Source organism: Callithrix jacchus, chromosome 10 (assembly GCF_049354715.1).
Source record: "Callithrix jacchus isolate 240 chromosome 10, calJac240_pri, whole genome shotgun sequence".
Classification (NCBI taxonomy): domain Eukaryota; kingdom Metazoa; phylum Chordata; class Mammalia; order Primates; family Cebidae; genus Callithrix; species Callithrix jacchus.
Window position 1 is genome coordinate 125412028 of NC_133511.1, and position 27517 is coordinate 125439544.

Sequence of the window (27517 nt, forward strand, 5' to 3'; positions counted from 1 at the left end):
GTTCTTGCTCAAGAATTCTCCAGTGCGACTGTCACCATTTACAGAAGGGTAAGATGGTCAAGGACTGGCTCAGTGGAGCACAGAATCCATTCCAGAACTCAGTCCAGGGAATCACAAGAGTTTAGAAATGAGTGTTCTGAATTTCATTCAAAAGTTTTCTGGAAAGGCAGTGTGTTTTGTAAACAATGATGACAAATTTCTCAAAACAGTCAGATGATTAAAATACTTACTTTACAAATAGGAAGGTGGAGATTATATGACTACACAGAATTGCATGGTGGATCCAAGCCAGAGCTTGGGGTTTTGAAGAACGTTGCCTATACAATACAGTCTGACCTTTTATCAACTGAAAGTAAGGGAGTGGGTATTAGTGAACGTCGGTGTAGCTGCTCACACCATGGATAACTACAGTGGATTTTGTTTGCTAGTCTAGTCTGTTTACAAGCAGAACCACAGTGTAGTGAGAATCCTTTATTACCATCACTGTAACACTTTTTATACAAACCCCTGGAAACTCTCCATAGATATGTAAAGTATTGGGGTTTCAATTAAGTATTTCTCCATATCCAACTCTATTAAAATATTTGGCTCTTTTTCCCCCAGAAAATAGAGCAACTTGAGAAACAAAAATTGATGCATTACATAACTTAACGGAATAGGAAGAGTTAGGCTTTCAGTAGTGTCTCTCTTGCCATTTCTTTCCCAGTTTATCGTTCTTGTCAGGACATCTTTTCCTTCCTTCTTGGGGAAAAATGTGCTGTTTGGGAAATAATACTTGTTAATGCTTTCAACTTGCTAGTGGCTTAGATCTTCAAGGATGTCATGTTCTCTGCCAGCCATTAACATTGACACCTAGAATTTAGTGAAAGCCTTCACTCAGAGATTAGAGTCTTAAAAAGAAGGAGGAAGGGCTGTGCACTCTGGCTTATGCCTGTAATACCAGCACTTTGGGAGGACAAGGCAGGTGGATCACCTGAAGTCAGTAGTTCGAGATCAACCTGGCCAACTTGGTAAAACCCCAAGTCTACTAAAAATACAAAAATTAGCTGGGCTTGGTAGCAGGTGCCTGTAATCTCAGCTATTCACGAGTCTGAGGTAGGAGAACTGCTTGAGCCCTGGAGGCAGAGGTTGCTGAGAGCTGAGATTGTGCCACTGCACTCCAGCCTGGGCAACATTTAAAAAAAAAATGGAGGAGGAAAGAAATCTGGTGGCAGACATGCTGGTGTGCTCTCATCCCCCAAACGAGAGACACTTTACTGCTTGGAATTCCCTTCACAGTGAACCAGCATGTGGGTGGTGCTGCTTGCACTGGGGCTTGTCCTCGTTGGAGGGTGTGGTCTGGGTCAAAGAGCACAGTTTTTGGATCAGCCCACCCTCTTCTCTTCCCATCTGAGAGCTTGGGTAGAGAGCTTACCCTTCTTGGGTCTGTTTCCTCACATGCTGAGTGAGGCTAGTAATGGTTTAATCAGAAAAGTAGGCATGCCTTATATGAAGGGCTTACTTTCCCCCAAAGAAGTAGTGGCCCCCCCGTTTTAAACAGTGTGACACTTGTATTATGTTGCTTTGCCAGCATTTTTGCCTTTGAGGTTGCAAGAGCAAATGTGCCTCCCGTGGACCTGGCCTTCTGCACGCACCATTTTGAAGGAGCACTGCTTGAGCTGGATAGTGCAGTGCTCTGCCATGCTTCTGGCCTGAGCAGTCGCCACCTGTGTGTAATGTACCTTGGGTGCGCCACAGCTAGATTAGCATAGAGGGGTTTTTCAGCTGGGACCCGAAAGTGTTTTAGGGTTAGGGTTGACTATAGTCATTTAAGGAAGTTTAGATTGGGATGATGTGGTCATTGCTCTGTTGGGGTGGACCAGGCTAAGAAGCCCACCAATTGTTTGTCAGATAAGGCTTGTGGAGAAAAATGAAGCACGATGAGACAGGGATGCTGAAGGTGGAGGATGGGCAGAGGAGCTCAGGGAAGGCGTCATTAAGATGCTGCCATCTGATCAGAGCCATGCAGGAAATAAGGGGGTTGCCAAGTGGGCACTTGACAACAAGGAACATCCAGGCAGAGGGAACTGCAAGTGTGGAAGCCCTAAAGTGCTCGTGTGCTTGGTGTACCCCAAGAACATCTGGGCATCCAGAGAAAGGGCAGCATCATGAATGAGGGAGAATGGAAGGAGGGAGGGTTGGGGTGGAGTTGGAGTACCTGTAGAGACAGGCCACACAGGGCCTGGTTGGCTCAGCCAGGATGTTTGCTTTACTTGAGACGGGAAGCCACCACAGGGTTTTGAGCAAGTGCCTTGGTCTGACTTTGCTCCCCAGAAGTGCTCTGTTAGCCCCGTGGAGGAGGACAGAGTGGAAGTACAGTTGGCCACAGTGATCAGCACAGAAAAAAGATCTTAGTGGACCTGTTTGGTCAGACACAGTCAGACTCTTGGAGGTACTAGATGAAGTTAGAACGGAAGGGGTTTGCTCTAGGTGTGGAACGGTAGATAAAGTGTCCAGAGTGACTATGAGGATTTTGGCCTGGGCCGTTGAGAGGATGGAGTGGCTTTATGGCAGTGAAGTAAGATTGCAGAGGGAAGGGGCAGGGAATGGCATAATCTCAGCTGACAGCAACCTCTGCCTCCGGGGCTCAAGCAGTTCTCCTTCCTCAGCCTCACGAATAGCTGAGATTACAGGCACCTGCTACCAGGCACAGCTAATTTTTGTATTTTTAGTAGAATCTGGCCCTGTCAAAGGCGAAATGCCTGTTAGAGACATCAGGTGGAGATGAGGCCTCGCAGCAGGTGGGACTGAGGACATATAAAGTCTGAATGAGATCACCTGCAGAGTTGATGTAGCTGGAAGAAAGCTTCCCAAACTGGAGATGGGTAGTGTAGGCCAACATGGCTGGCCTGGGTTCCACTGAGGGATGGAGGAGGGACTGGATGCAAGAGGACCTGGAGGGGCTGCTACCTGGAAGCCAAGGGAAGTCTGGTTTCAGTAAGAAGGGGGACAGTGGGTTAGGGGTACTGCTCATAAGAAATCACATGGAGCTCATGGGCCCCATCAGTGCAGGTTCTTTGGAGGGGCCCAGGTGAAAGCCTGGAGGCAAGCAGAGATGACTCTTTCAAGTGATTTCCTGTAACAGGAGCAGAGAGGAAATGGTAGGATGAGGCATATGTGGAGTTGGGTGGTGTGGGGTTTTATTTTTTCCTAGACAGAAGTGATAGTCTGTGAGAATATTGCAGCACAGAGGAAATAGCCAGTGTGAAGGAACAGGCTGCCAAGTGATGTGCTGTGCTGGAGTGGGCGGGGGCAAGGGCCGCTCCCACGGAGGGGGGAAGAAGCGCCCAGGTGTAGGTCCGGGATGCGGTAGGGCTGGGTTCCCTAGGCAAAGGAAGCAAGGAGTGCAGTGGTACAATCACAGCTGGCCGCGACCTCCACTTCCTGGGTTCAAGTGATTCCTGTGCCTCAGTTTCCTGAATAGCTGGGCTACAGGCGTGCACCACCATACCTGGCTAATTTTTGTGTTTTTAGTAGAGATGGGGTTTCACCATGTTGGCCAGGATGGTCCTGAACTCCTGACCTTTGGTGATCCATGCACCTCGACCCCCCATAGTGCTGGGACTGTTGGTTCGAGCCACTGCGCCTGGCCTTGAGACGCTTCTTGAATGTTGAGGGCAGGGAGGAGAGTAACCCCAGCCTGTCCGGAACCAGAACCCTGAGCTTTTTGTTTAGCGGCTCACATTGTGCATGCTTCTTAAGTTAGGTCCTACCGCCCAGTCACCTAGGAAAAGGGAACAAATTTTAAAGTTACTCATCCGGATTTTCTCTGTCAGAGTTTGGAGAAAACACTTATGCATTTGATTCATAGCCAAGAGTCTGCTGCCTTCTACTGATTCTCTATTTGTCAGCAGTTTCCACATGAAGACAGTTGAGTGAGTGCATCTCCCCAACCCACCCTAGCAGCATTCTGCCATTTCATAGTAGAAAACAAAGAGGAATGCAAATAGCTGTCATTTATTAAACTCTTAATTACTTTCTGCCAGGCCCTCTCCCCAGCCTTTTTTATTCCCCTCCTCCCTAAGATAAGGACTGTTGTCTCAATCTTAGTAACTTGGGGACTGAAGCCCGGAGAGGTTAAAGTAACTGGCCCAAGGTTGTACAGCATGGTGAGAGGTGGAGACCAGTTATGAACTTCGGTAGTGTGACTCCTGCATCAGCCCAGCCCGGGATCACGAGTACTGTGTAGGGGTTTATATTCTGGCATCTTGAAGCCCATGCTGTGTAAACTGAGGAAGACTCCTTCCCGAAGACCCACACATTTGCCAGGTCTGTTTTTTTTCCTTTTCTGCTTGCTTTATACAAAGGCTCATTTTGGGAAATTCTGATACTGTTGGGTCTTTAGGCCTCACACCAGAGCCTGTCAAGTGCTGTGGCTTTCTGGTTCGTCACCAGTGGCCTCTTGTGTCAGGGTCTTGCTGCAGGCAGCACTTGCTTGCCTTGGATGCCCCAGGTGTATTGTATATGTGTCCCTCCCCGCCCAGTCTTCCCTGGATCTTTCATTATGTAGCCACATTGGCTGTTTTGCCTTCTCCCGGCCTTGCTCACCCTTTGAGCTGGCCACTCCTAATGACTGGTTGGGTGCTGGGTCCTGGCTGTCCAGCAGGGAGTTTGTGAGGAGTGTAAGCAGAGTAGTGAATCCTGGGTCAGCTAGAATATCACCTGGATAGGCTCAACATCTCTGTTGTTACCAGTGAAAACGGACCTACTGCCTCTTTGCAAAGGGTCAGTGGTCTGGTTGTCAGAGACAAGCTTGCTTTAGGGGGTGCAGGCATTTATTTATTTCTCTCTCTCTTTTGGAGACAAAGTCCTGCTCTGTCACCCAGGCTGGAGTGCACTGGTGTGATCTTGGCTCACTGCATCCTCCGCCTCCTGGGTTTGAGCTATTCTCCTGCCACGGTCTCCTGAGTTGCTGGGATTACAGGTGCCTGTCACCCCGCCTGGCTAAGTTTTGTATTTTTAGTAGAGACAGTGTGTCACCATGCTGGCTGGGCTGGACTCAAACACTTGATCTCACGTGATCCACCCACCTTGACCTCCCAAAGTGCTGGGATTACAGGCGTGAGCCACCACGGCCTGCTGGGGTGCAGGCATTTCTAAAGCTTTGGGGTCTGTAGAAGAACCTGTGGGTCCATCCATAGCAGGTGTCATGTTCTTAGCTGTGGGCCTGTATCCTACAGGAGAAGGGAACATGGCGAAGACTGATGGTGGGCTGACTGTGTCTGTGCTAATCTCCAGATGCTGGAAGGCTGATGCAGAGAGCACTGGTTTGGTTTTGAGACAAGGTCTCTCTCTGTTGTCCAGGCTGGAGTGCAATAGTCATAGCTCACCGTAGCCTCGAACTTGTGCGCTGAAGTGATCCTCTCACCTCAGCCTCCCAGATAGCTAGGACTACGTTTTTTTGTATGCAGCTTCCTGCCTTGGTAGCCCAGTCTGATGCCCTGTTCTCCCCTTCATTATAGTAGGGTGCTTACTCTCTTAAGATGTAACATAGACTGAACACTTGATAAGCCCTCCAAAATAACTTTGTAGTACTGTTTGCAACCCGTCTAAACATAAAGGCTGGTCCAGGTATCTGCAGAGTACCTCAAGTACTGACGGGGTGCTGTGTGCTGTGCAGTTGCTGGAACCAGCGTCTTCCACAGTGGTCTCGTAAGCCGGGCTGCCTCCTGTGCCAGAGCAGGCTGTAGCCTGACGGCTTGTACCTCCCGCCGCTTTTCTCGCTGATGGTGGAGAAGGCCCAGGTCCTGCAGCATGATCTCCCTGGGCTCCTGAGTCCTAGGTGTGCTCTAGTTTTCTTTGGGGAAGATGTATTCTTATTAAAGCTCCGTTTAAAAACAACTTTTTAGACAGTAGAAGATTGACTTTAGCCAGGAGGTTGGTTGAACAGAATGGATTGAAATATTTCCTGATTCCCAGTAAATGATTTTATTGTTTTCACAAAATCTTAGGAAGCTTTCTGATTTGTGTTTATCTTTATGTAATTAAACTGTTAATAAAGATGATGATGTAAGTATCCTGTTCTTCTAGGTATCCAAATATATCTTGTGAGTTGCTCACTTCTGATGTCTCCCAGATGAATGATAGACTGGGAGAAGATGAGTCCTTGCTAATGAAGTTATATAGCTTCCTCCTAAATGACTCCCCTTTGAACCCACTACTTGCCAGTTTCTTCAGCAAGGTGCTAAGTATTCTTATCAGCAGAAAACCAGAACAGGTAAATACGATTTTTCCAAAAGGTAAGTATTAGGGTTGATCATCTCCTTGAGGTGATCCCCCAGTAATTGTTGCTTTAGCGTTCTAACTTTGCCTAAAGTTCAGGTTCTATAAGAGAATATAAGCACTCACATACTATCTGTACATATTAATGAATATTTCTAATATGGCATAATCTCAAATTTCATTTAATTCGTTAGCATACTTTGGTTTACTCTTTTTCACAAGTGGTTAGCAGATGAGAATATTGGGTACCCATTTGTGAAGACGGGACTTAGATGGCAAATACATAACTAAGCAGTTGAATATGTGAGTGGAATCCTAGGGACTCTTTGGTCACCAAACAATTGCTTTGTTTAGTTTTTCCCCCATTGATGGTCACAGATGCAACCTTTCCAACAAACGTAATTGATGCTCGGTTTGTACAAATGGTGATTCTGTTTTGATTCTACTCAAAACTTCTCCAGTGTCACGCTTGAGACATCAGAGTGTATAGACTACTGGAAACATTTGTAGCTCTGCTGTTCCTATCCAGAGTGGTTTGACAAAAACTGCACTTGGTTCTCCAAGTGTGGTCTGTGGACCAGCAGCACTGACCTGCTGAATCAGAAACTCTGGGGGGAGAGCCCAGCAATCTGGGTTTTAGCAAGCCTTCCAGCTAACTCTGATGCATGCTAACATTTGAGAACCACTGCTTTAGTGGATATTGTTGTGAAAAACAGCAATCTGCATATCTGGAGATTTTAGTGATTTTATGGAAATGGGCACCCAGAGAACAACTGGAGCCTCAGCTATTAAAGTATAAACTGTAGCAGATTTGCCAGAATTGCAGCAAGTATGGGTGTGATGATACGGGGTAAAAATGGTCAAACCAGTTGGTCCTGCCATCCTTCATGGTGGAAAATGGCTGTGGGTGACCCATTTTTGCTATCAGCACTGGTAGAAGGACTTGGAGCTATTTTAGGCCCAGTGTGTCCTGACCTATGCCAAGGCGAAGTGGATACGTGTTTTATTTTAGAAAGAGATGTCATGCTTTCTTTTAGTTAATGGAGTAGAATAAACTTCCTAAGTTTATTGGAAATAAGATTCTTTTCACTTAGGTAATAATCCCCAACTCATGATTGCTCTAATGTAGACTGTCTCTTCTTTTCTGTCTTCTGGTTAGATATACAAGAACCCCTGGCTGTGTTAGGAGAGTGGTAGCCATCCCATCACCCTGATGTTACCAGGCAGTTCTCAGGGATGGTTGTTGTAGCCATTGTCCAGACACTGTGCTTCATTGCGCTTTTTCTTCTCTCTCCTGTGCTGTTGGAACCCAAGTTTGCAAGCCCCGATTTTCAGTGTACATATAAAGAGTGAGAATACACTTAACACTCTCCAGGGCCTCGAGAATTTGTGTTAGACCCCAGAGTCTGACATTCTGTCTGTGTAGAGATGACAGCACTTGCCAGTTATATTCTGAGACAAGAGCCCCTTGGCCTGTTGCTTGTTACACGTCCCTGTCAGGACTGTATGAATGATAGTAAGAGAGGATTCAGTGTCTGTGGCTTAAGGTCAAACCTGGCACTTCTCTATTTTTTGCGAATTAGGAGTGTAAATAAAGGTTTTCTGTTATGTGATAATATTAGTAGGGGTACATGCAACTGTAAGTGAGGACAAAAACCGAGACTCAGCTGGCTTAAGCAATAAAGGCATTTGTTTACTCATGAAACGGGAAGTCATGGTGGCGCATCTTCAGTGCTGCATGAGTCAGCACCCCAGCGGTACCATCGGGGCCACAGGTCCCTGTTGTCCGTACTGTACAGTCCACAGCGCTAGCTGGGGTTTGTTCCTTTGGGCTCCAAGTTCGGTGTTTCTGGAAGTGAATTGTGGAATATTTTGGTCACATGTGACTCTTTTCGTCCTTTCTCCTCTACTGTCCTTTTAAAAACTGTTGTGGGACTCAATTGTAAGTGAATTATTTGTCATTTCTTAAAGCTTTATATCATAATGCTTGACCTCATTGTGTACAGAAGCAATGTGTGTTGGTTACTCTTGTATTTATACCTAATTGTATGAAGCAGTTTGAGTTGTCATCTTTGGCTGTTAGACTTCATGTGGCATTATGGAAAGATTGTGGCTTTTGTGGCATACAGATCCAAGTTTATATCCCAGGCAGCCACCTTTTAGCTCTGGAAGATACTTAGTTTCCTCATCTCTGATGGGGTGGCGGTGGGGAGTGGGGTGAGTTACTCAACCCCCCACCTCCCAGGGCTTTTGAGAAATTTCAGTGAGATCCTGTTACAGCAGCTGCCACTCTCCCCCTGGGACTCGAGGAGGGTTTGGGAATAGAAGACACATGCACATGGACTGAGGCAGAGGCAACAAGGCTGCAGGGATACGGGGCTGCATAGGATAGAGTCATCTCCCTGGTCTCCCGGTGCAGAAGAGACCAGCGACAGGGGCCTGATTTCTGTGGCCATTCTCGTGTTCCTTCAGGGTAGCTCTCTGCCTCTCCACCAGCTGCCCTTCTTGTGCTTAAGCTAATTGAGTGAACTGGTGAAGTCAACTTCAAAAGCCATGTTTGTGTGGCCAGGTGAGTTAATTACTTTGACTGGAGGAGAAATCTTTGTTTTGAAATTTTTTTCTTTTACTTGCTAGAGTACAATTAGAATTTTGAATATTCCTAATTTTAGTGCCAAATCTAACAGACTTGCTTTATGTTCATAAACTATAAAATGGTATATTCTCTTGCTCTTTATAGGCATATTAAATTTTTGATCCCCCATTATTTGCGAATGAATAATGAAAGTGAATAGAAATTAAAGATTCTGTTAAGTTGTATTTGTATTAATGGACATGTGTTAATTTAGGGGATATTTTTCCAAGAAGTTTTGAAAATTGTAACTGTCAGCCCATCTTGTTGCTAATTCAGCATTTACCATTTCTCAGCCTAAAGTAGTGGTGGAATTTGGATGAGGGGGAGTCGGGACTTAAAAGGTAAAGTTTACAGTTTCCAAGTTACATGCCTTTCAGTTTCTGATCTGTTCTTCTCTAGATTGTGGATTTCTTAAAGAAGAAGCGTGATTTTGTAGACCTTATTATAAAGCACATAGGAACTTCTGCTATCATGGATTTGTTGCTCAGGCTCCTGACGTGTATTGAGCCTCCACAGCCCAGGCAAGATGTGCTGAATGTGAGTAGAATTCTGACCTGCTGTTGACTGGGGCTAGGGTGCTGGTGTGTGAGCCCAGCAGGCTGCTATGTGCTGGGAGGGATTGCATGGGGTTAGGGTTGGTAGCAGAGGGTTGTCTGGGGGGCAGGAAGCAGGAAGCAGGGTGGGGAAGAAAGGTTGTTCTAAGATAGGAAGAGATCCAGATTTTGCAGAACTAGAATTTCGGATGGGCACATCCCTAGGTGTGCGGAATGTTTTGTTGAGTGTTTTTTCCTTTTTGCTGGTTTGCTTTTTGTGGGGGTGGCGAGACTTTATGGGTTGAGCATTTGTCTTAAAGCCGGTCCTGGTGGTAATAGCAGAAATGAGAAAGTTGGGAGCTCTGAGTCCCATTTGAGTATGTTATGAAGCCATACTCTTCAGGGCTACTCTGGAGGTCAAAACAGAGAGGTGTCAGTATATCCAGGGATTCAGGCTTCAGAAGTAATTCTCCTCTCATGGGTACCTAGGAGCAGAGGATAAGATGGAGAACAGTTGACTTTCAAAAGGACATATTTTGAATAGATGTCTTAGGTGGAATTTGGGTGGGAAGAGGGGATAGTGTGAGTGACTTGAAAAGGTTTATCCCAGGCTCCCATCTCTGCCTTCTCTTGTCTTCCCTTCCCCGATCCCTTTTTTGAGATGGAGTCTTCCTCTGTCACCCAGGCTGGAGTGCAGTGGTGCAGTCTCGGCTTACTGCAACCTCCACCTCCTGGGTTTAGGCAATTCTCCTGTCTCAGTCTCCTGAGTAGCTGGGATTACAGGTGCCTGCCACCATGCCTGGCTAATTTTTGTATATTTTAGTAGAGACAGAGTTTCACCATGTTTGCCAGGATGGTCTCGAACTTGGACCTCAAGTGATCCGCCTGTCTTGGCCTCCCAAAGTGCTGGGATTACAGATGTGAGCCACTGCGCCTGGCCCCCCTCTCCCTTTCTTTTCTTTCTCAGAAGCTTTCCAGAACCATACTTCAGTCCATCTGTCTTGAATACTAATCCTGCAACCTTAGAACTTACTCATTTCTTTGGAAATGCTAATTATTATTAAAGACCTAAAGGACTAGAAGGAGAGACAGGAGGGCCTATGAGGAGAAAGGTCTTTCAGATGGAGCCCAAGGCAGGGCATGTTCCTGAGGTAGGCAGGTGTGCCAGGCATGCATTTATGTGATGGGGTCAGTGCTGGATTTGTTGGTGACCCAGGCAGTCTGATCACTGTGAGTAAACCAGCTAGGTGTATCTAGTTAGTGTCCTGGGACTTGTCTGTGGGCAGGGACCTTAAATTGGGACACCTGTTTCCTTTTGGCTATGTCTTTGTAAATGTGTCTTTCTCAAAAGAGGTTGAGGATTCTGGGGAAGACAGGGAGGGGGTTGTCACCTTTATATTAAGATTATCACAGGGAGAAATTTATTCAGAATGGTTTGCTGGAACCAGTTTATTCCTCCGGTTGCTTCTGGGTTGACGTTTAGGATCCGTCTGGTTTCCAAAGGAATCAGTGTGTTTCTGGAGAGAGCGAGTGATAGGTTGGTAAAGGTGTAGGCAGGGGAAAGGTTGTCACAGACCCCTAAATGTCTGTCTTTGATTTTGCACATCCACAGTCGGGATGGAAGTGGGCTTGGAATGTAGGTGCCTGTGAATAGCTGTGGCGACAGTAGAGGTCTGGGCCTGACTGGTTCACCGTGGTTTCTCCTGTAGTGATCAGGAGTGCCCCACCCTCACACAGGTTTTTACTCTTCTTCGTTTCAGGACAGTGTTACTCAGAGTGGTCCCAGACATCACTTATGAGCTTGTTAGACGTCTGTAGTCTCAGGTCTTACCCAGGCCTACTGAATCAGAATATGCATTTGAACACGGTTCTCGGAAAATTTGTGTGCACTAAAAACAGATGTTAAAATATAAAGTTGGGCCGCTACCTCTGTGGTGCCTGCCTAATAGCTTCACATTTTCCTTTAATTGGTGTTTTCGTCGAGCAGCCAGAGACAGTGTCAGGGTTTCTTCTCTGTTTCTTAAGCAAATTGTGTTTGATTTCTGCCCCCACTGCCTGCCCTAGTCTGCTTTAGCCTTTTGGACTTTTTCTGAGCAGAGGAAGGGTGGTGTCTTCTCTAGGTAGTGAGCTCCCTTGTTGATGATGGTGTTTCAGTTTCCTACAGCACTAGTGTTAAGCCAGATGATTTTTCCTTTATTTTTTTCTGAATTTGAATCCCTTTCATGTTCTCATTCTCACTTTAGCATTTCATATACGGATTAAAAGGAGATGGCCATAGCTCTTTGCCAGCACATGACAGGGTGGATAAACTCTGCCTCTGTGCTTCCCCCCGCTCCCACATTTCTTGCAGTGGGTTTGGTTTTGTAATCTAAAAGTCCTTTTTGTTCATCCTGTGTTTTATCTTAGCCCAGAAACTTGATGCTGAATATTGCTCTTCTCAATCTTTCTGAAGCTCAGAGTGAACGTGCTCTTACAGAAATGTATACATTGCATCCTTCTTAATCTCCCTGCCCTCCCTTCTTGAGAACCAGCCTACAGACTCTTTTAGTCCTAAATGTTTGGGAGTAACCTCATGGCTAAGAAGCTGATATATAGAATTTTAGTGTGTGGGTATTGTAATTTGGGGAGTTGTTGGTACTGTTGGCCATTGTTAAAATAATATATTCACTGGCATTTTCCTTGGGGGACTTTTAATTTTCTGTAGTGTTCAAAGTCCAGAGAAACCTGTAACATTCTACTTAAAATGTGATGGATATTTCCAAGTATGTTAATCTACATTGGGGCTTGAACAAGAGCCACTCGTTGCTATGATTACTTCTACAATGTGTTTTACAGTGGTTAAATGAGGAGAAAATTATCCAGAGGCTTGTGGAAATAGTTCATCCATCGCAAGAAGAAGACGTAAGTTCATTTGCATGACTTTAAACTTGATTAGAAAAAAGAACTGTTTATTGGGCACAGAGCATACTTAACATTAAATGTGAGTGTGGTCAGAGCGTGCAGGGAGAAGAGCAGCAATCTGGTATTCTTGAAGTGGATAGTTTTCTAAACAAAATTATATTTTGCCAATACCCAGAAAATCTCTGGAAATGTACAACAGCAGGCCCTTGTTATAGCACCGTCTCCTTCCAGAGCGAGGATTTCATGCTGAACCAGCTGGCTTTTGTTACAAACCTCCTTTGTTCATGCTCCTTTTTACTACCCCCTCCTTTTTTTTTGTGAAGGAGTCTGGCTGTGTCGCCCCCCAGACGGGAGTTCGGTGTGCGATCTTGGCTCGCTGCAACCTCTGCCTCCCAGGTTCAAGCGATTTTCCTGCCTCAGCCTCCCAGGTAGCTGGGGATTACAGGCACTCGCCACCATGCCTGGCTAATTTTTGTAATTTTAGTAGAGACGGGGGTTTCACAGTCTTGGCCAGGCTGATCTCGAACTCCTGACCTCATGAGCCACTGCGCCTGGCCTCCTTTTTCCTCTTTTAACCCATGTTTTGCTTTCTGTCTCTATTTCCTTTTAACTTTTCTGCCCATCTGTTGCCCAGTTGATGTGGCCACATTTGCGTGTTTTATCCAGTCTGGTTACAGCTTTGCAGGCAGTAAAGTGGGATGCTGGTCACTGCTGAACCCCTACAGTAACTTTGTAGTTGGACTTCCTGGCCCTGGCCGTGAAACTCTGACAGGTTTGGCCTTTGTCCTCAGTGCTAAAGGTTGACTTGACTATAGGACTGAAGCTAGATTTGGAGTTTGCTGAGGGGATGCCTGTTGGGACCAGTGGGTGCATCTCTCTAGAAGAGATCTGTAAGATTACCATCTTAAGTATCAGGCCATGCTATGTAAAATTGACAGCAGTCATTTCTTTTTACCTACAGATGTGACAGTTCCATGTGCTTCAGCCTAATAGCTACAAAGAGGTTGGTTTAAGGGCAATTCAAGGTTTGTCCTGAAGCCAGGGGACTTCCTTGTGTGCCTCTCGGGTGCAGGTTAGATGGGGGCGTGAGCACCACAGAGGAGCCATGCAGGAAGAGGCATGCAGTAGAGGCTCCTGTCCCCCACAAAGATTATACTTTTTCTGTGATTGTAGATCTAAGCCCTTGCACTCTGATCCATTCAGAAACGTTTGGTACCTGGGCTTTATTGAAGGGACTGTCACTTCCCCATTGTCCTTCCTTGGGAGAATGCGAGGTATGCTCCCTTGCAGTAGTTGTTGTACTGTTAGCAGAATTGACACTGTGAACACAACCAGTGCAGACATGGACTGGGAATGTGGGAGCCCCTGCCTTAGGTGCTCTCAACCTAGCTGGGGTGATAAGTCCTCCTCCTGTGGGTGGGGGAGTCTGGTTCTAGGAGCGTGTTCCCTGTGAGGACAGTGTGGCCTGGCCTGTTCAGGCTGTGGAGAGCCATGACAGGAGTGTGGCCTGCCCCATTTAGAGAGAGGAGTTTCTGAGAATGAGGCCCACTCCTTACTAGGTTCATGTTCTTTTTTTTTTTTTTTCTCTTTTCTTGAGACAGAGTCTCACTCAAACCCAGGCTGGAGTGCAGTGGCACAGTCTCGGCTCTGCAACCTCCACCTCCCCGGTTGAAGCAATTCTCCTGCCTCAGTCTTCCGAGTAGCTGGGATTACAGATGCATGCCACCACTTCTGGCTGAGTTTTTGTATTTTTAGTAGGGACGGGGTTTCACCATGTTGGCCAGGTTGGTCAAACTCTGACCTCGTGATCCACCTGCCTCGGCCTCCCAAAGTGCTGGGATTACAGGCTTTAGCCACTGCGTCTGGCCCCAGGTTCAGCCTCAGGTCCACATTCTTGAGTAGAGGAACTTACTGCCCTGTGGGCTAGAAAGAGGATTGCTCAGTAGGGCCTGTCTGAAGGGCCCAGGAGAAATCAATAATGGAGAGGTCCAATTCTGCAGCAAGTTTTGAGAGGACACCACACTGTAGGCATCAGGGCCTTCTCCGCGTGACTCACGGGAAAGTTGGTTTTGCCTTTTGAACAGTCCTGTTGGTACTGCTGTTTGTGTTAAGTGATGACTTCCATTTAAAAAGTAAACCGATCGTAGTCTGTGGCTTTGGTTATCCTATCTGTGTTGTCCTCTCTTCTAGAACATCAGTGTTCTGCCTGTATTGGGAGCAGATTGCTCAGTCTTTGAGTTATGCGCAGTTTCTCATCCCACAGAATAAAGTGTATTTGGGTGCCGAGATTTTTAGCACTTTCCTGTAAGGTCAATGCACTGTGCACTGAGACAAGGCTTAATATTTCTTACCCACTGGTATTTTCCACAAAGTTATATTTGCTTTTACTTTTTCTTAATCCAAAAAAATATGCTGATAAGAGTGTATTTTGGTTGAATATTTCTTATCTGAAATGCTTGGAACCAGAGGTATTTTGGATTTCAGTTTTTTTTTCAGATTTTGGAAGACTTGTATTTGCATTGTACTGGTTGGGCATCCTGGATCTAGAAATCTGAAATGTTCCAATGAGTATTTCTTTTGAGTATGCATGTTTTAAATTTTGGAGCATTTTGGATCTGGGATGGTCAATCTGTATTTTTTCCCACCTGTTTAATTTTAGAAATTGTTCCTCATCAGAACTTTGATGACACCTCCCTGCACATAGTAATAATGCACTGTGCACTATGATAAAGCTCATTTACTTGACAAAATAAAATACTCATGATGTGATCTCCCTTGGCCTTCACCTTTTGTTCACTGAAGCTTATGGCCAGTGTTAATTTGTGTTTTTCTTAAATGACTTTCCCTTTCATTTTTTAATTATAAATTTAACTTCTAACATGTTTTACAGTTAAAATTGTACTTTTTTCCTTTAGCGACATTCAAATGCATCACAGTCACTTTGTGAAATTGTTCGCCTGAGCAGAGACCAGATGTTACAAATTCAGAACAGCACAGAGCCCGACCCCCTGCTTGCCACTCTAGAAAAGTATGTGTAAAACTCTGTTCTTGTTCTTCTTTCATATTGATGCTGTTTGATGTGTTACCATTGTGAGTGAGTGGTAAGTGTTCCCTATGTGGGAGTCACGTCGCTGGAAAATGACCTTGGCTGGGTGAGCAGGTAGGGAAACCTGCTTCTCTTATCTCAGTAGAAGTTTGGTAGGGTAAGAAGATAAACGACATTTATATCTAGACTTTGAGTTTTCCAATTATTTGTACAATGGAGTTCTTTAGAGTTAACATAAGATGTGGTAGTCATTTAGAAATAACTATAGTCACTGCTTCCAAGGGTCTTTTGATGAAGAATAGTCTTGTGTAAGTATTAATATTGTGCATTTTAGTCAGCAGCTTTTGTCAGATGATCTTTAAGGGTTTATCGTATCTTTGCAGCTGATTGGGGACAGTTATTTCATGTTTACATAGAAGATAGCTTGGGGATGGGGTGCTATTTTTTCTAGATTCGCATGTTTTCAGAAACATGGGCATGCATTTGGTCTGCATTCAAACAGCTGAAAATTAATTTAGTAGAGAGTAATCAGGCCTCTCCACACTATGGAAGAATAATTGGAAAGTGTGCGTACAGCTAGCGTTGTTAAGTACTAATGGCAGTCTTGCTTCAGTTTACTTCTATTTTTTTTTAATGCTTTTGTTGATCTGTTTTATTCCTGCTGTATATTGAGGCTCTTTTTGCATCTTTGGGATTAACTACCAATGCCTTTTATTAAAATTAAGTGTTGTCTTATTTCCTTGGCACATGTAAGACAGGCAAAGAATAAATTACAGACAAGGTAACTTGTCCGAAACTCTGTCTTTGAGAAGTGGAGTTGTGTTTTCCTAGCAGGTATTGTAGAATATGAAGGAGCTGATTTCTCTGAAGTAGGAAAGCTACAAAAGAGTGCCAGCTTCTGAGTAAAATGACACCTAGTAGTTCTTGGCATTAGGGCATATGTACTCCTTTAAAACATGTAAGACACCCCACATTCAAATACTAATTGTGGTGTTAATTAGGTTGGACCTTGTAAAATTGCCATTTTAGTAGATTAAAAATGTTGAATATCAGCAGTTTCATATGGCTCACTACAGGGCTGCCCAGTAGAAATAGAATCAAAGTCACATGTGATTTCAAATGTTTTTGTCCAAAGTCTTGGAGAACATCCCAGTCAGACAAGTTAAATTTTGGGTGCTTGATAGCCACATGTAGTGAATGGCTCCCATAGTAGACAGTGCAGCTTCCCCGAATATCTGGGTTCTTCAGTGCCGCTCCAAGCCCTCCATACACACAGTTTTATTTGGACCCAGCGTGTAACCTAGCCGTCAGAGCCCGTGTGTGCACTAGCTTTTATATTTCAAGCTGTGTTTTAGTCCTAGATCAGGTGACTGTAATTTCTGGGATGAAGATAGGTAAATGCCTAGAATTTACATCATTAAATTAGTTGGAATAAATGTATTCAAATACATGGACCTGATAAATCAGTGGCCCTGTTGCCAAGTAAAACCTCCATTGAATTTAGCAATGGAAAGAAAATCTATAATAGTGCTTCCCACAGTCTGCTTGAGAATGAGAAACAACCATATTTGACACACCCCATATCTTTTAGTGTTTGTCGATTCAGACAACACAGTGAGAAAAATATTTCTATTTTAGTAAACTTATTAGTCATGATAGCATCTGTATATATTTGATATATTATGTGAGATGTAATATCTATATATTTGATAAATTATGGTGATTTGATAATGATATATTATTAATGTACTGGCAATACGTAATGTACATGTAACTTACCGAGCTCTATATTGTGATGTCAAGTAACCCACGTGTGGACTCCACTGTATATATGAATGTCATATGTGTAAATGTTAAGTGCAGATTAACACATATGGAAAAATTGGAAATGAGCTAAGGTTAAAGAAGATGCTAAAGAGTGGTAGTGGTACCAACAAATCTCAGAAAGTAGACTGACGTGTTTGTTAACTAATGAATACTGGGAAGCAATCTGAGCCTAAATAGAGTGCATTTTATTTAGTGACTGGAAAATTTTGAAGTTCAAAAATTTTTTAGAAATAGTTATGTTAGAATAGGCTCTGTATCTGAATTCTTGAAACTAATGACCTTAGAACAAGCTGGGTTTGATCCCATTTGAGCCAGTTGGTTTTTTATAAGTGAAGTTTTCCTGTGGCCATTCATATTAAAAAAAAAAAATTGAACCATTGTCCTAACGGCGTGGATAAAGAACCTGGATGGCTTCATGCATGTAACAGCTCATGGCATGAATTTTATGGCGTCTATCCAGAAACTGCTGTTTTTTAAAATGTGAAAGTAAATATATTTTCTCGCATGTATTAAATACCTTTTTATTGAGAGAATGTGAAGGTGTTCCTTTTATTCTGGTTGGTGAGCTTCAGCCCTTTGGTTTATTACTTCTTCTGGGTTTGGAGATATTTGTGTGTTTAGGTAAGGCTAACACTATGACACAGCTGTTGTGGTAACCTATTTTGACTATCAGGTTTTTGCTGGTTGTTATGTTTTCTTGTCTATTAGTAGATTCTTGCATGGATGCAGTAGACTTCCAATTTGATACAGCGGTGAAATGGCTAGGGCGTCTGTTAGCCGTTCCCTTCAGACATCTGTATTGACAAAAGTGTGACAGTGCCCTCTGATGATTATGAGTGCCATGACTGAATGAAGAGAATGTAGACAGCTACAGTCACTTGCTGTCACTACCCCTCTACCTGGGGCGAGGCTGGGCTGCTGTTTGAAGGAAAACATATTTTTTGTAAGAGATTGTCTGTTTTCTGGAGCTCATTTCCAAACCTGATATTTAGTCTATAGACTGCTCTGTGTTAAGTGACTTTTATAGTACTCTTTTGGTGAACAGTCTCCCAGGCAATTTAGTGCCGATCTGGGAGTACTTGAAAAACCTCTTCCTGCAAGGATACCCTCTCAAGTAGATTCTAGTTTTGTTTCCCCATAATAGAGATTCTCTCCTACTTGCTGCCCTAGGTTGGCAAGAGGTGGTTAAGGAACTGGTGTACTCAACACTGAACACAGCTATACCACGGACCGCCCAGCTGCATGTCACACTGTAGGGGAGATTCTTAATTCACATGATTCCGAAAGTTACTGAGAGGCTAAGAAACTGAGGTCTTCCTTGAGAATACCCACATAAAACCAAGGAACTGGTGTATGTTAGTTGTGTTCTTATTATGTATATAGAAGTTTAATGGAAAGAGCCTACAGAGAATGCTTTTTGGACATTTAATTTAGTTACATTTATTTCATTGCTGCCATTTTATTTTGCATTTTCAAATTTTATTTGTAGAGTAAAATGCAATAACCGATGTTTTCTTTTTTCTGTTTTAGATCTTTGCTAATTACACATTTATGCCTTTGTGGGAAAACATTAATGGGTTCTAATTAGCCTTTCTGAACGTTTTCCCTTCTTTCGTGAGGGCAGAAGGTTCTGTCTTCTTGCCATCCTCAGCCCCAGCCATCATCATCATCAGAGTCTTGGTCTGAGTAGAAGGTGACTTGGTCTTGAGATTCTGTTGGCTCTCAACAGAATTTGGCAAGACAGCATGGCCCAGGTTATTTTGCTGAGGGAAAGAGATAGGAGTGTGTGTGTGTGTGTGTGTGTGTGTGTGTGTGTGTGTGATTTATAAATGAGATCAATTGCCTACTTTAATAAGTATATAGAAGAAACAGTAAAACAAATATGCCCATGTGTGATTGAACTCTTCAGTGACGCTTGTCATGTGCCATCATGTTTTTCTCTGAAGTTGTTGGTGTTAAGTGATGCAGTTAGTGATTATTGATTTGTTTCCCTAGGCAAGAAATTATAGAGCAGCTTCTATCAAATATTTTCCACAAGGAGAAAAATGAATCAGCCATAGTTAGTGCAATCCAGATACTGCTGACTTTACTTGAGACACGACGACCAACGTAAGCTTTTCTTATATCTTACAAAATGAACCATATTGTTTTGCTTTCAGATTTTTTTTTAATTTAGAGTTAAGTTCTTGGCGGATAACCTGTAATAGTGTACCCTTGAATTTCAGGTGCTGACTCTTCTATATAAACCGTAGCCTAGTCTTATAAGAATACCACATAGAGGGATGCATTTGAAAACTATGGTTTGGTGACTTGATTTATTGGCAGTATTTAGACTCTAGTCGTATTTTTTTTTTTTTTTTTGGAAGTAGTTAGGAAAATGCTGCTATAATAAAAACATGTATAATGGCTCAAAGACAGAGGCTTATTTCTTATTCATGGTAATTGAAAATAGGTGTCTTGGTCAGTGGGTAGCTCTCCTGGTCATTCCAAAGTCTTTCTATCTTGTGATTTCTTTCTACAGATACTTGGGCCTTCAGGTGGTATTTTCTTGGGTTTCACATTTGAGGGCACTGCAGGTCATGAGGCTGTCTTAAAATGCATGGGCAGATGGCCTGAGCTCTTATGGACAAATTTCTGCTACATGTTTTATAATCAGAAATAGGCTGGGCGCGGTGGCTCATGCCCATAATCCCAGTACTTTGGGAGGCCAAGTGGGTGGATCACGAGTTCAGGATTTCTAGACCAGCCTGGCAAGATGGTGAAACCCCGTTTCTACCAATAATTAAAAAAAAACTTAGCTGGGCATAGTGGCACACGCCTGTAGTCCCAGCTACTCAGGAGGCTGAGGCACAAGAATTGCCTGAACCCAGGAGGTGGAGGTAGCACTGATTCCAGGATTGCACCACTGCATTCCAGCTTGGGCAACAGAGTGAGAAGCCATCTCAAAAAAAAAAAAAAAAAAAATCAGCAAGTGTGCTTTCCCGTGTGTGGCCTTCTACCCCTGGACTAGCCATTTACTGTGTGTCATGCTATTCTTTATAATTTATGTCCTGTGCAAATTTCTGTATCATAGTTTTCTACCTGCTCTTAGAGCATGAGTATCTGAAGAGATATGTGTAAGTTTTCCAGGATTGTGTGATGTAGAGATTGGAATTTGTATTGTTTACCCCAATATTCATTCATTAAGCAAGGGACACAAGGGCCAGAGTCTATCCTTAGCACATGAGACTTCAGCCATCCAAGGGTTCTGGATTTACTGTGATTGATAGGTGGATGTCTCATCAGCTGTCCGAGGATTCTGGATTTACTGTGATTGACAGTGGACGTCTTATCAGCCGACCAAGGGTTCTGGATTTACTGTGATTAATAGTAGATGTCTCATCAGCCGTCCGAGGGTTCTGGATTTACTGTGATTGATAGTGGACGTCTTATCAACCGTCCAAGGGTTCTGGATTTACTGTGATTGATAGTGGACGTCTTATCAGCCGTCCAAGGGTTCTGGATTTACTTTTAACGGTGTAATTTTGGTTTCTAGGAAAACAGTGAAGACAACCTTACCAACCAACCCCTGCTTCCCCAGTTCCCGATCTCTCTTGCTGCTTTGACTAACTTTTGGTCAATATTAATGGAAGGGCAGTGTGGTGGCACTGCTTCAAGTATGTTGTAGTTTGGGGGTTGTTTGCCTACCTGTGTCTTTCTAGGAAAATCCTATTTTAAATAATGTAAGCAGTACCTTCCTGCCCCAGGAGTACAGTACTCTCTTGCTACTCATTCTGCAAGATTGTCGCATCATCTCTTAAAAATGGTTTAAAAACACATTCGGTGGTGCTCTGGGGTTCATATGACTTGAGTAATAAATGAGGGAAAAACAGCATAAATTTTTGCATATGGCAGTGAGAAACCACATAAATGTACAACTTAAAGAGCAAACATACAGCACAATAATACAAGAAAGAATAAAGGGAAATTTCTCACCAGAAGGAACTTGTTCTAAAACCAGAAAAGGTTTGCCAAATACCAAGCAAGATTAAAGTTTGGTTTTCTTTTTTGAGATGGAGTTTCGCTCTTGTTACCCAGACTGGAGTGCGATGGCGCGATCTCGGCTCACCGCAATCTCCGCTCACCGCAATCTCCGCCTCCTGGGTTCAGGCAATTCTCCCGCCTCAGCCTCCCGAGTAGCTGGGATTACAGGCACGCGCCACCATGCCCAGCTAATTTTTTGTATTTTTAGTAGAGACGGGGTTTCGCCATGTTGACCCAGGATGGTCTCGATCTCTTGACCTCATGATCCACCCACCTTGGCCTCCCAAAGTGCTGGGATTACAGACGTGAGCCACCGTGCCCAGCAACATTAAAATTTTAAAATAGGACTCAGGGCTGGGTGCCGTGGCTCACGCCTGTAATCCCAGCGCTTTGCAAGGCTCAGGCAGTCAGATCACTTAAGGTCAGGAGTTTGAGACCAGCCTGGCCAACATGGTGAAACCCTGTCTCTACTTAAAAATACAAAAATTAGCTGGGCATGGTGGTACGTGCCTGTAATCTCAGTTACTTGGGAAGCCGAGGCATGAGAATCGCTTGAACCCAGGAAGGGGAGGTTGCAGTGAGTCGAGATTGCACCACTGCACTCCAGCCTGGGCAACAGAGCAAGACTCCATCTCAAAAAAATAAAATAAAATAGGACTAAGATCTTAGCTTTATACTGATAAGATTTCTGAATTTGAGGATAAAGAATAAATCTTAGAAGTATTGAATAAGAAAAAAATGGGCTACCTGTGAAGCCAGTCAGACTGCCGGTTTTCTTCTTTATGAAGCTAAATAAATGCTGAACAACAGAGGGCAGGATTCTGAGCCTGAACCATTTCTGTTGATGTGTGAGGACAAAGGAAATATTTTTTAGCATATAAGGACTCAGTGTTTCATCTGTGTACTGTTGATGAGATAAAGTTACTTGAGGATAGACTTTATTAAAGGCAACCAGAAAAATAAGAATGAAGAACTTAAGGGAATATATTGGTAAGAAATGGGTAGGGATGTGACAATTCACATTTAAACTTCATAATAATACTAAGAATAAATAATTGAAGTAAGTCAAATATTGAAAAATGGAGGAAGTTCCAGATTATTTTAACAAAACTCAAGAAATAAGGAGAAGAGGGTAAGTTAGTACATATTGAAGGTCTTATACTAGGGCAGTTGAGGTACAGTCTCTTACATGGTATCTTCATCTTAGTAAAATTTAGTTCAGGCGTGATTTAAAATACATAGAATAGCAGTAGGTCCTGTAACTTCCAAAGCATCTTAAAGGTCAAAAAGTAAGGAAAGCCTGATAGTCCCAGACACACACTTCCAAGCCCCTCTGGACAAGAAATATCAATGGCTGGGCAGAGACCAGAGAAAGCTTTCATTGTAGTTTAGGCCTGGGGAATGGAGGAGCAGCCTTTCCGGGAACTACGCACTATCCCTCCAGGATCCTTCTCTATTCTTGTCCCTACTGAAGTAAACTCTTAAGCCACTGAGTACACATTAGCAATAAAAGTCCTCTATCCCGTGGTAGAATTGGGAACACATTCTGGATCCAGACTATTAGAGAATCTCCTACCACCTGGGTAAAGGCAGGATCACTGAGAAGGCCCCAACCCTAGACCCAGGCACACGTCAGCTGCATAAGACTGAGGTTGAACAAAGAGGAGCATTCCTGCATCCTTTCCCTCTCCATCAGGCCTCTCCGTGATCCAGTAACAGCACCGCTGTGGATGAAAGGCTAGCGCCAGAGCAAGGTTAAAGAGAGGACCTCAGCTGATGGGCAGTGAGAGACACCTGGCAAACTGGCCTTAGCCATAAACACCAAGTAACTTGAGATGGATTTGAAGTCCTTAGTGTACCTTGAGAAGTTATAGTAACAACAAAGTCCAAACCTAGCTCAGCAGATGACTAGATTGATTCAAATCCCCACACTTAATTTATATATATGTATGTATTTTTTTTTTCTTTTTAAGACAAGGTTTCACCGTGTTGGTCAGGCTAGTCTTGAACTCCCGCCCTCAGGTAATCCACCCGCCTTGGATTACAGGCATGAGCCACCACGCCCGGCCTCAAATCCCTACACTGAAAACCTAGAAAGGAGACATGTTCATTCTATATAAATGCTCTCTATATCAGTTTCTGCTATTTTATATAATATGTCCACCTATCAACCAAAATTACAAGAAACAAGATAAAAAAAAAAAACAAGAAACTGTCAAGGGAAAAAGCAATTAACAGAACTAGATTAAAAAATGTTAGAAGTGTCAGATAATTTAAATTTGATTATGGTAAAGACTTGTTGGAAAAGTGGAAATATATGAATAGAGGAAGAATGTTAGAGAGATGGAAGAGCCTATGGAAATGCTAGAAGTGAAAAACAGCAGAAATGAAGAATGCCTTTGGGCTTAGTTGACATAGTTGAGGAGATAGCACAGGACCTTAGAAATTACCCATACCCAAAAAAAGAGATACTTGTGAGCTAGAAATCCTGGAAATAATGACATGCCTCCAGGAACAAATGCAAGTGCCCAGAATCTTGGTTTCTATGATGGTTCTCCAATAAAAGGAACCAGAGCTCCTCAGAGGATTATCTGGTTCTGTGACCAGGGAAAGAAGCATATAAGTCTGAAACAACTTATGGTGGCAGAAAACAAGGAAATCCTCAAAATTCAAACAAAAAATGAAAGCCCCCAAATGATGGTATCTGTCATTGGGACATTGGAGCCAACTAAATAGAGTTCCCAATGGTCAGAGCTAGAATAATAGTCATTTTGCTTTAAAGCCCAAATTATAAAATGCACATATACTGAGTAAAAGGAGACAGATTTCCCATGTAGAGTCCCAAATAGGTTACTTAGGTACTTCATCCTCCAGGAGGTAGAATCGAACTCTCTACTCCTTAAGTGGTGGGCTGCACGCACTTCCTTCTAAAGAGGACCGCACGGAAAAAAGAGAATCAAAAATGTGACTTCACGGTGGACAAACCTGGCAGACACTACCTCAGCCAGATACTCAGTTAACTGCCAGAGCCAAGCTGGTTGACTCATTCCTGAGACCCCAGCAGTTTGGGCGACTGAGGTGAGAGGATCGCTTCAGCTAGGAGTTCAGAGCTGCAGTGAGCTGGGATTACTCCACTGTACCCCAACCTGGATGACAGAGTAAAACCCTGTCCTAGAAAAAAAGCCAACAGCCAGTGATGTTATGTTGACAGTATGTATTCTTGATATGATGTATTGAAGATCACACTTTACCCATATAGTCTTCCTCTCAAAAAACCCTAACCGTGAGAAAATCTCTAGAATGTTCCAATAAAGGGACATTCTGCAAAATACCTGACCAGTACTCAAAACTGTCAAGGTAGGTAAAAACAAAGTCTGTTACAGCCAAGAAGAGTCTGAGGAGACTCGACAACTAAATATAATGGGTATCCTGGATGGAAATCTGGAACAGAGAAAAGACGTTATCGGAAAAACTAAGGATATCTACGTAAAGTATGGGTTTTATGTATCAGTATTGGTTCATTAATTGTGACATGTACAATACTAGCGGAAGGTGTTAAAGGGGAAAGAAACTGTCACTTATATGGGAACTCTGTACTGTCTTCACAGTTTTTGTGTATATCTAAAATTATAGAAGTCAAGAGAACATTTAGACAGTCATTAAGAATGCAGAAGACTGTAATCCCAGCACTTTGGGAGGCCGAGGCAGGTGGATCACGAGGTCAACAGATCGAGACCATCCTGGTCAACATGGTGAAATCCCATCTCTACTAAAAATACAAAAAATTAGCTGGGCATGGTGGCGTGTGCCTGTAATCCCAGCTACTCAGGAGGCTGAGGCAGAATTGCCTGAACCCAGGAGGTGGAGGTTGCGGTGAGCCGAGATCGCGCCATTGCACTGCAGCCTGGGTAACAAGAGCGAAATTCCGTCTCAAAAAAAAAAAAAAAAAAAAAAAAAATGCAGAAGACCTAACACTAGCAATTCACTCAACCCAACTGGCACTTGTAGAACACTCCCCTAGCAGCAGCAGAATGCATGTTCTTTCAGATATACATGGAACTTACCGAGTGTCCTAGCTCAGGCTGCTATAAAAAATTGCCATAGACCAGGTCTTACAGATCTAGAGACTGAGAAGTCCAAGATCAAGGCACTGGCAGATCCAGTGTCTGGTGAAGGCTTCCCTCCTGGTTTTCAGATGGCCACCACCTTAATGTGTCTTCACGTGGCAGAGAGAGAAAGGAAGCAAACTTTATGTTTCTTCGTGTAAGAATGCTTGCTTCATTTCCGAGGGTTCCACCCTCATGACGTAATTACCTCCCAGAGGCCCCATTTCCTAATACCATCATATTGGGAGTTAGGATTTCAGCATACGAATTTGAGGAGACAGATGTTTTGTTGATAACAAAACCAGTTTCTCATCATAAAACAAATTTAACAGGTTTAAAATAATAAAAATCATGTAATGTTTATATTTAGACCATATTGTGTTTAAACTAGAAATCAAGGAAAAATATGTCTGAAATAGCCGCAGATACTTGGAAATTAATACACTGCTGAATAATTCAAGTGTCATAGAGGAAATAAGGAAAATTAGAAAGTATTTTAACTAATTGATAATGGAAATAGGACTTGTTAGAATTTGTGGAATACAGTTAAAGGAGTAGAAGGAAGTGTACAGCATTAAGTGGTTATATTAGAAAAGAAGAAAGAATGTGTGTCAATAATCTAAGCTCCTACCTTACAAAAGTAGTAAAGACAGGGCAGATTAAACCCAAGGCAAGCAGAAGGAAAGAAATAACATTCAGAGCAGAAGTCAGTGGAATTGAGATGATAAAAACAATAGAGAAAATCAGTGAAACCGAAAGCTGGTTCTTTGAAAAGATCACTAAAATTAATAAACTTCTATCCTGATTAAGAAAAAAGTAGAAAAGAGATAAATTACAAATAATGGGAGTGACTGTGTCCTGTGGACTTCAACACTGTTTCCTGTCGACTTCAGACGAATGATAAGAGAAGAATGTGTTTAAACAATGCATTAAACAGACTCAGCAGTTTATGTGATGGACAACTTTCTTAGAGGAAATAATTGCCAAAGATCACTTAAGAAGAAATAGGTAGCATGAACAGCCCCATATCAGTTGAAGAAATTGAATTTATATGTAAACCTTCAACAAAGAAAACTCCTGGCCTAGATAGGCTCCATTAGTGAATTCTACAAAGATGGAAGAACCCTGTTAGAATCTAGAGGAGTGAACTCTTTCCAACTCATTTTATAAAGCCAGCATCACTTTGAAACTAGACTAAAGTACACAAAAACATAGGAATGAAAACTATAGTTGTTCTTCTGTATCTTCTGAGGATCGGTTCTAGGACTCCCAAGCATACCAAAATCTGTGGTTGCTCAAGTCTCAGGTAAATGGCATGGTATTTGCATATTACTTACACATATCCTCCCCTATACTTTAAATTATCTCTGGATTACTTAGAACTAATACAGTGTAAATGATATATGTTATGCTCTTTCATTATTTTAAATTTGTATTTTTTTTTTAATTGTTTGGTGTTTTTTTTACCCCGAATATATATACATGTATTTTTAGAGATACAGTCTTACTATGTTGCCCAGGCTGGCCTTGAACTCCTGGGCTCTAGTGATCTTCCCGCCTCAGCCTCTTAAGTTATTGGGACTAGGTGAACCACCTTGCCCAGCTTTCTCTGAATACTTTTGATTTACAGTTGGCTGAGTCAGTGGATATAGAACCTGTGGGTACAGAGGGTTGACTGCAAGTAACAAGATGCTACAAGAGCTGAAATGTAAAATTATTCAGGAAATTTTAGCAAATCAAGTCTGACAGTATATTGTAAAGATAATATATATCATGATGAAGTATGGTTTGTCTTGGGAATGCAATGCTCATTCATCCTTCAAAAATCTTCGTATCAACAGACTGTAGGTCTGATCACATCAGATCAGTGAAGAAAAAACATACGATTTTGTTAAATTCCTTTATGATTAAAAAAAAACTAGCAAATTAGTAATAGAAGGGAACTTGGTTGAAAACTGATAAAGCCCTGTTTTATTTATTGTATTTTTTGAGATAAGGTCTACCATTAGATTGGAGTGCAGAGGCACAATCATAGCTTACTGTTGACTTGGTCTCCTGGGCTTAAGTGACCCCTCCACTTTAGCCTCCTGAAGTAGCTAGGACTACAAGCACAAGCCATCATGTCCAGCCACATTTTTTTTTTTAAATGTTTTGTAGCAATGGAGTCTCACTATGTTGCCCATGCTAG

General features: G+C 43.0%; 1 protein-coding gene across 50 annotated transcripts in view; it reads left to right on the top strand.

Moving 5' to 3' along the window:
- Positions 1-27517, top strand: part of PPP6R3 (protein phosphatase 6 regulatory subunit 3) — a 146649-nt gene that overhangs the window by 66675 nt on the left and 52457 nt on the right. For all 50 annotated transcript variants that reach the window (XM_078341607.1, XM_078341620.1, XM_078341610.1 and 47 more), the window contains 5 exons: positions 6070-6256; positions 9293-9430; positions 12262-12327; positions 15243-15355; positions 19196-19309. In XM_078341607.1, the coding sequence (XP_078197733.1) occupies positions 6070-6256; positions 9293-9430; positions 12262-12327; positions 15243-15355; positions 19196-19309 (618 nt within the window). The remainder of the gene's footprint in view (positions 1-6069; positions 6257-9292; positions 9431-12261; positions 12328-15242; positions 15356-19195; positions 19310-27517) is intronic.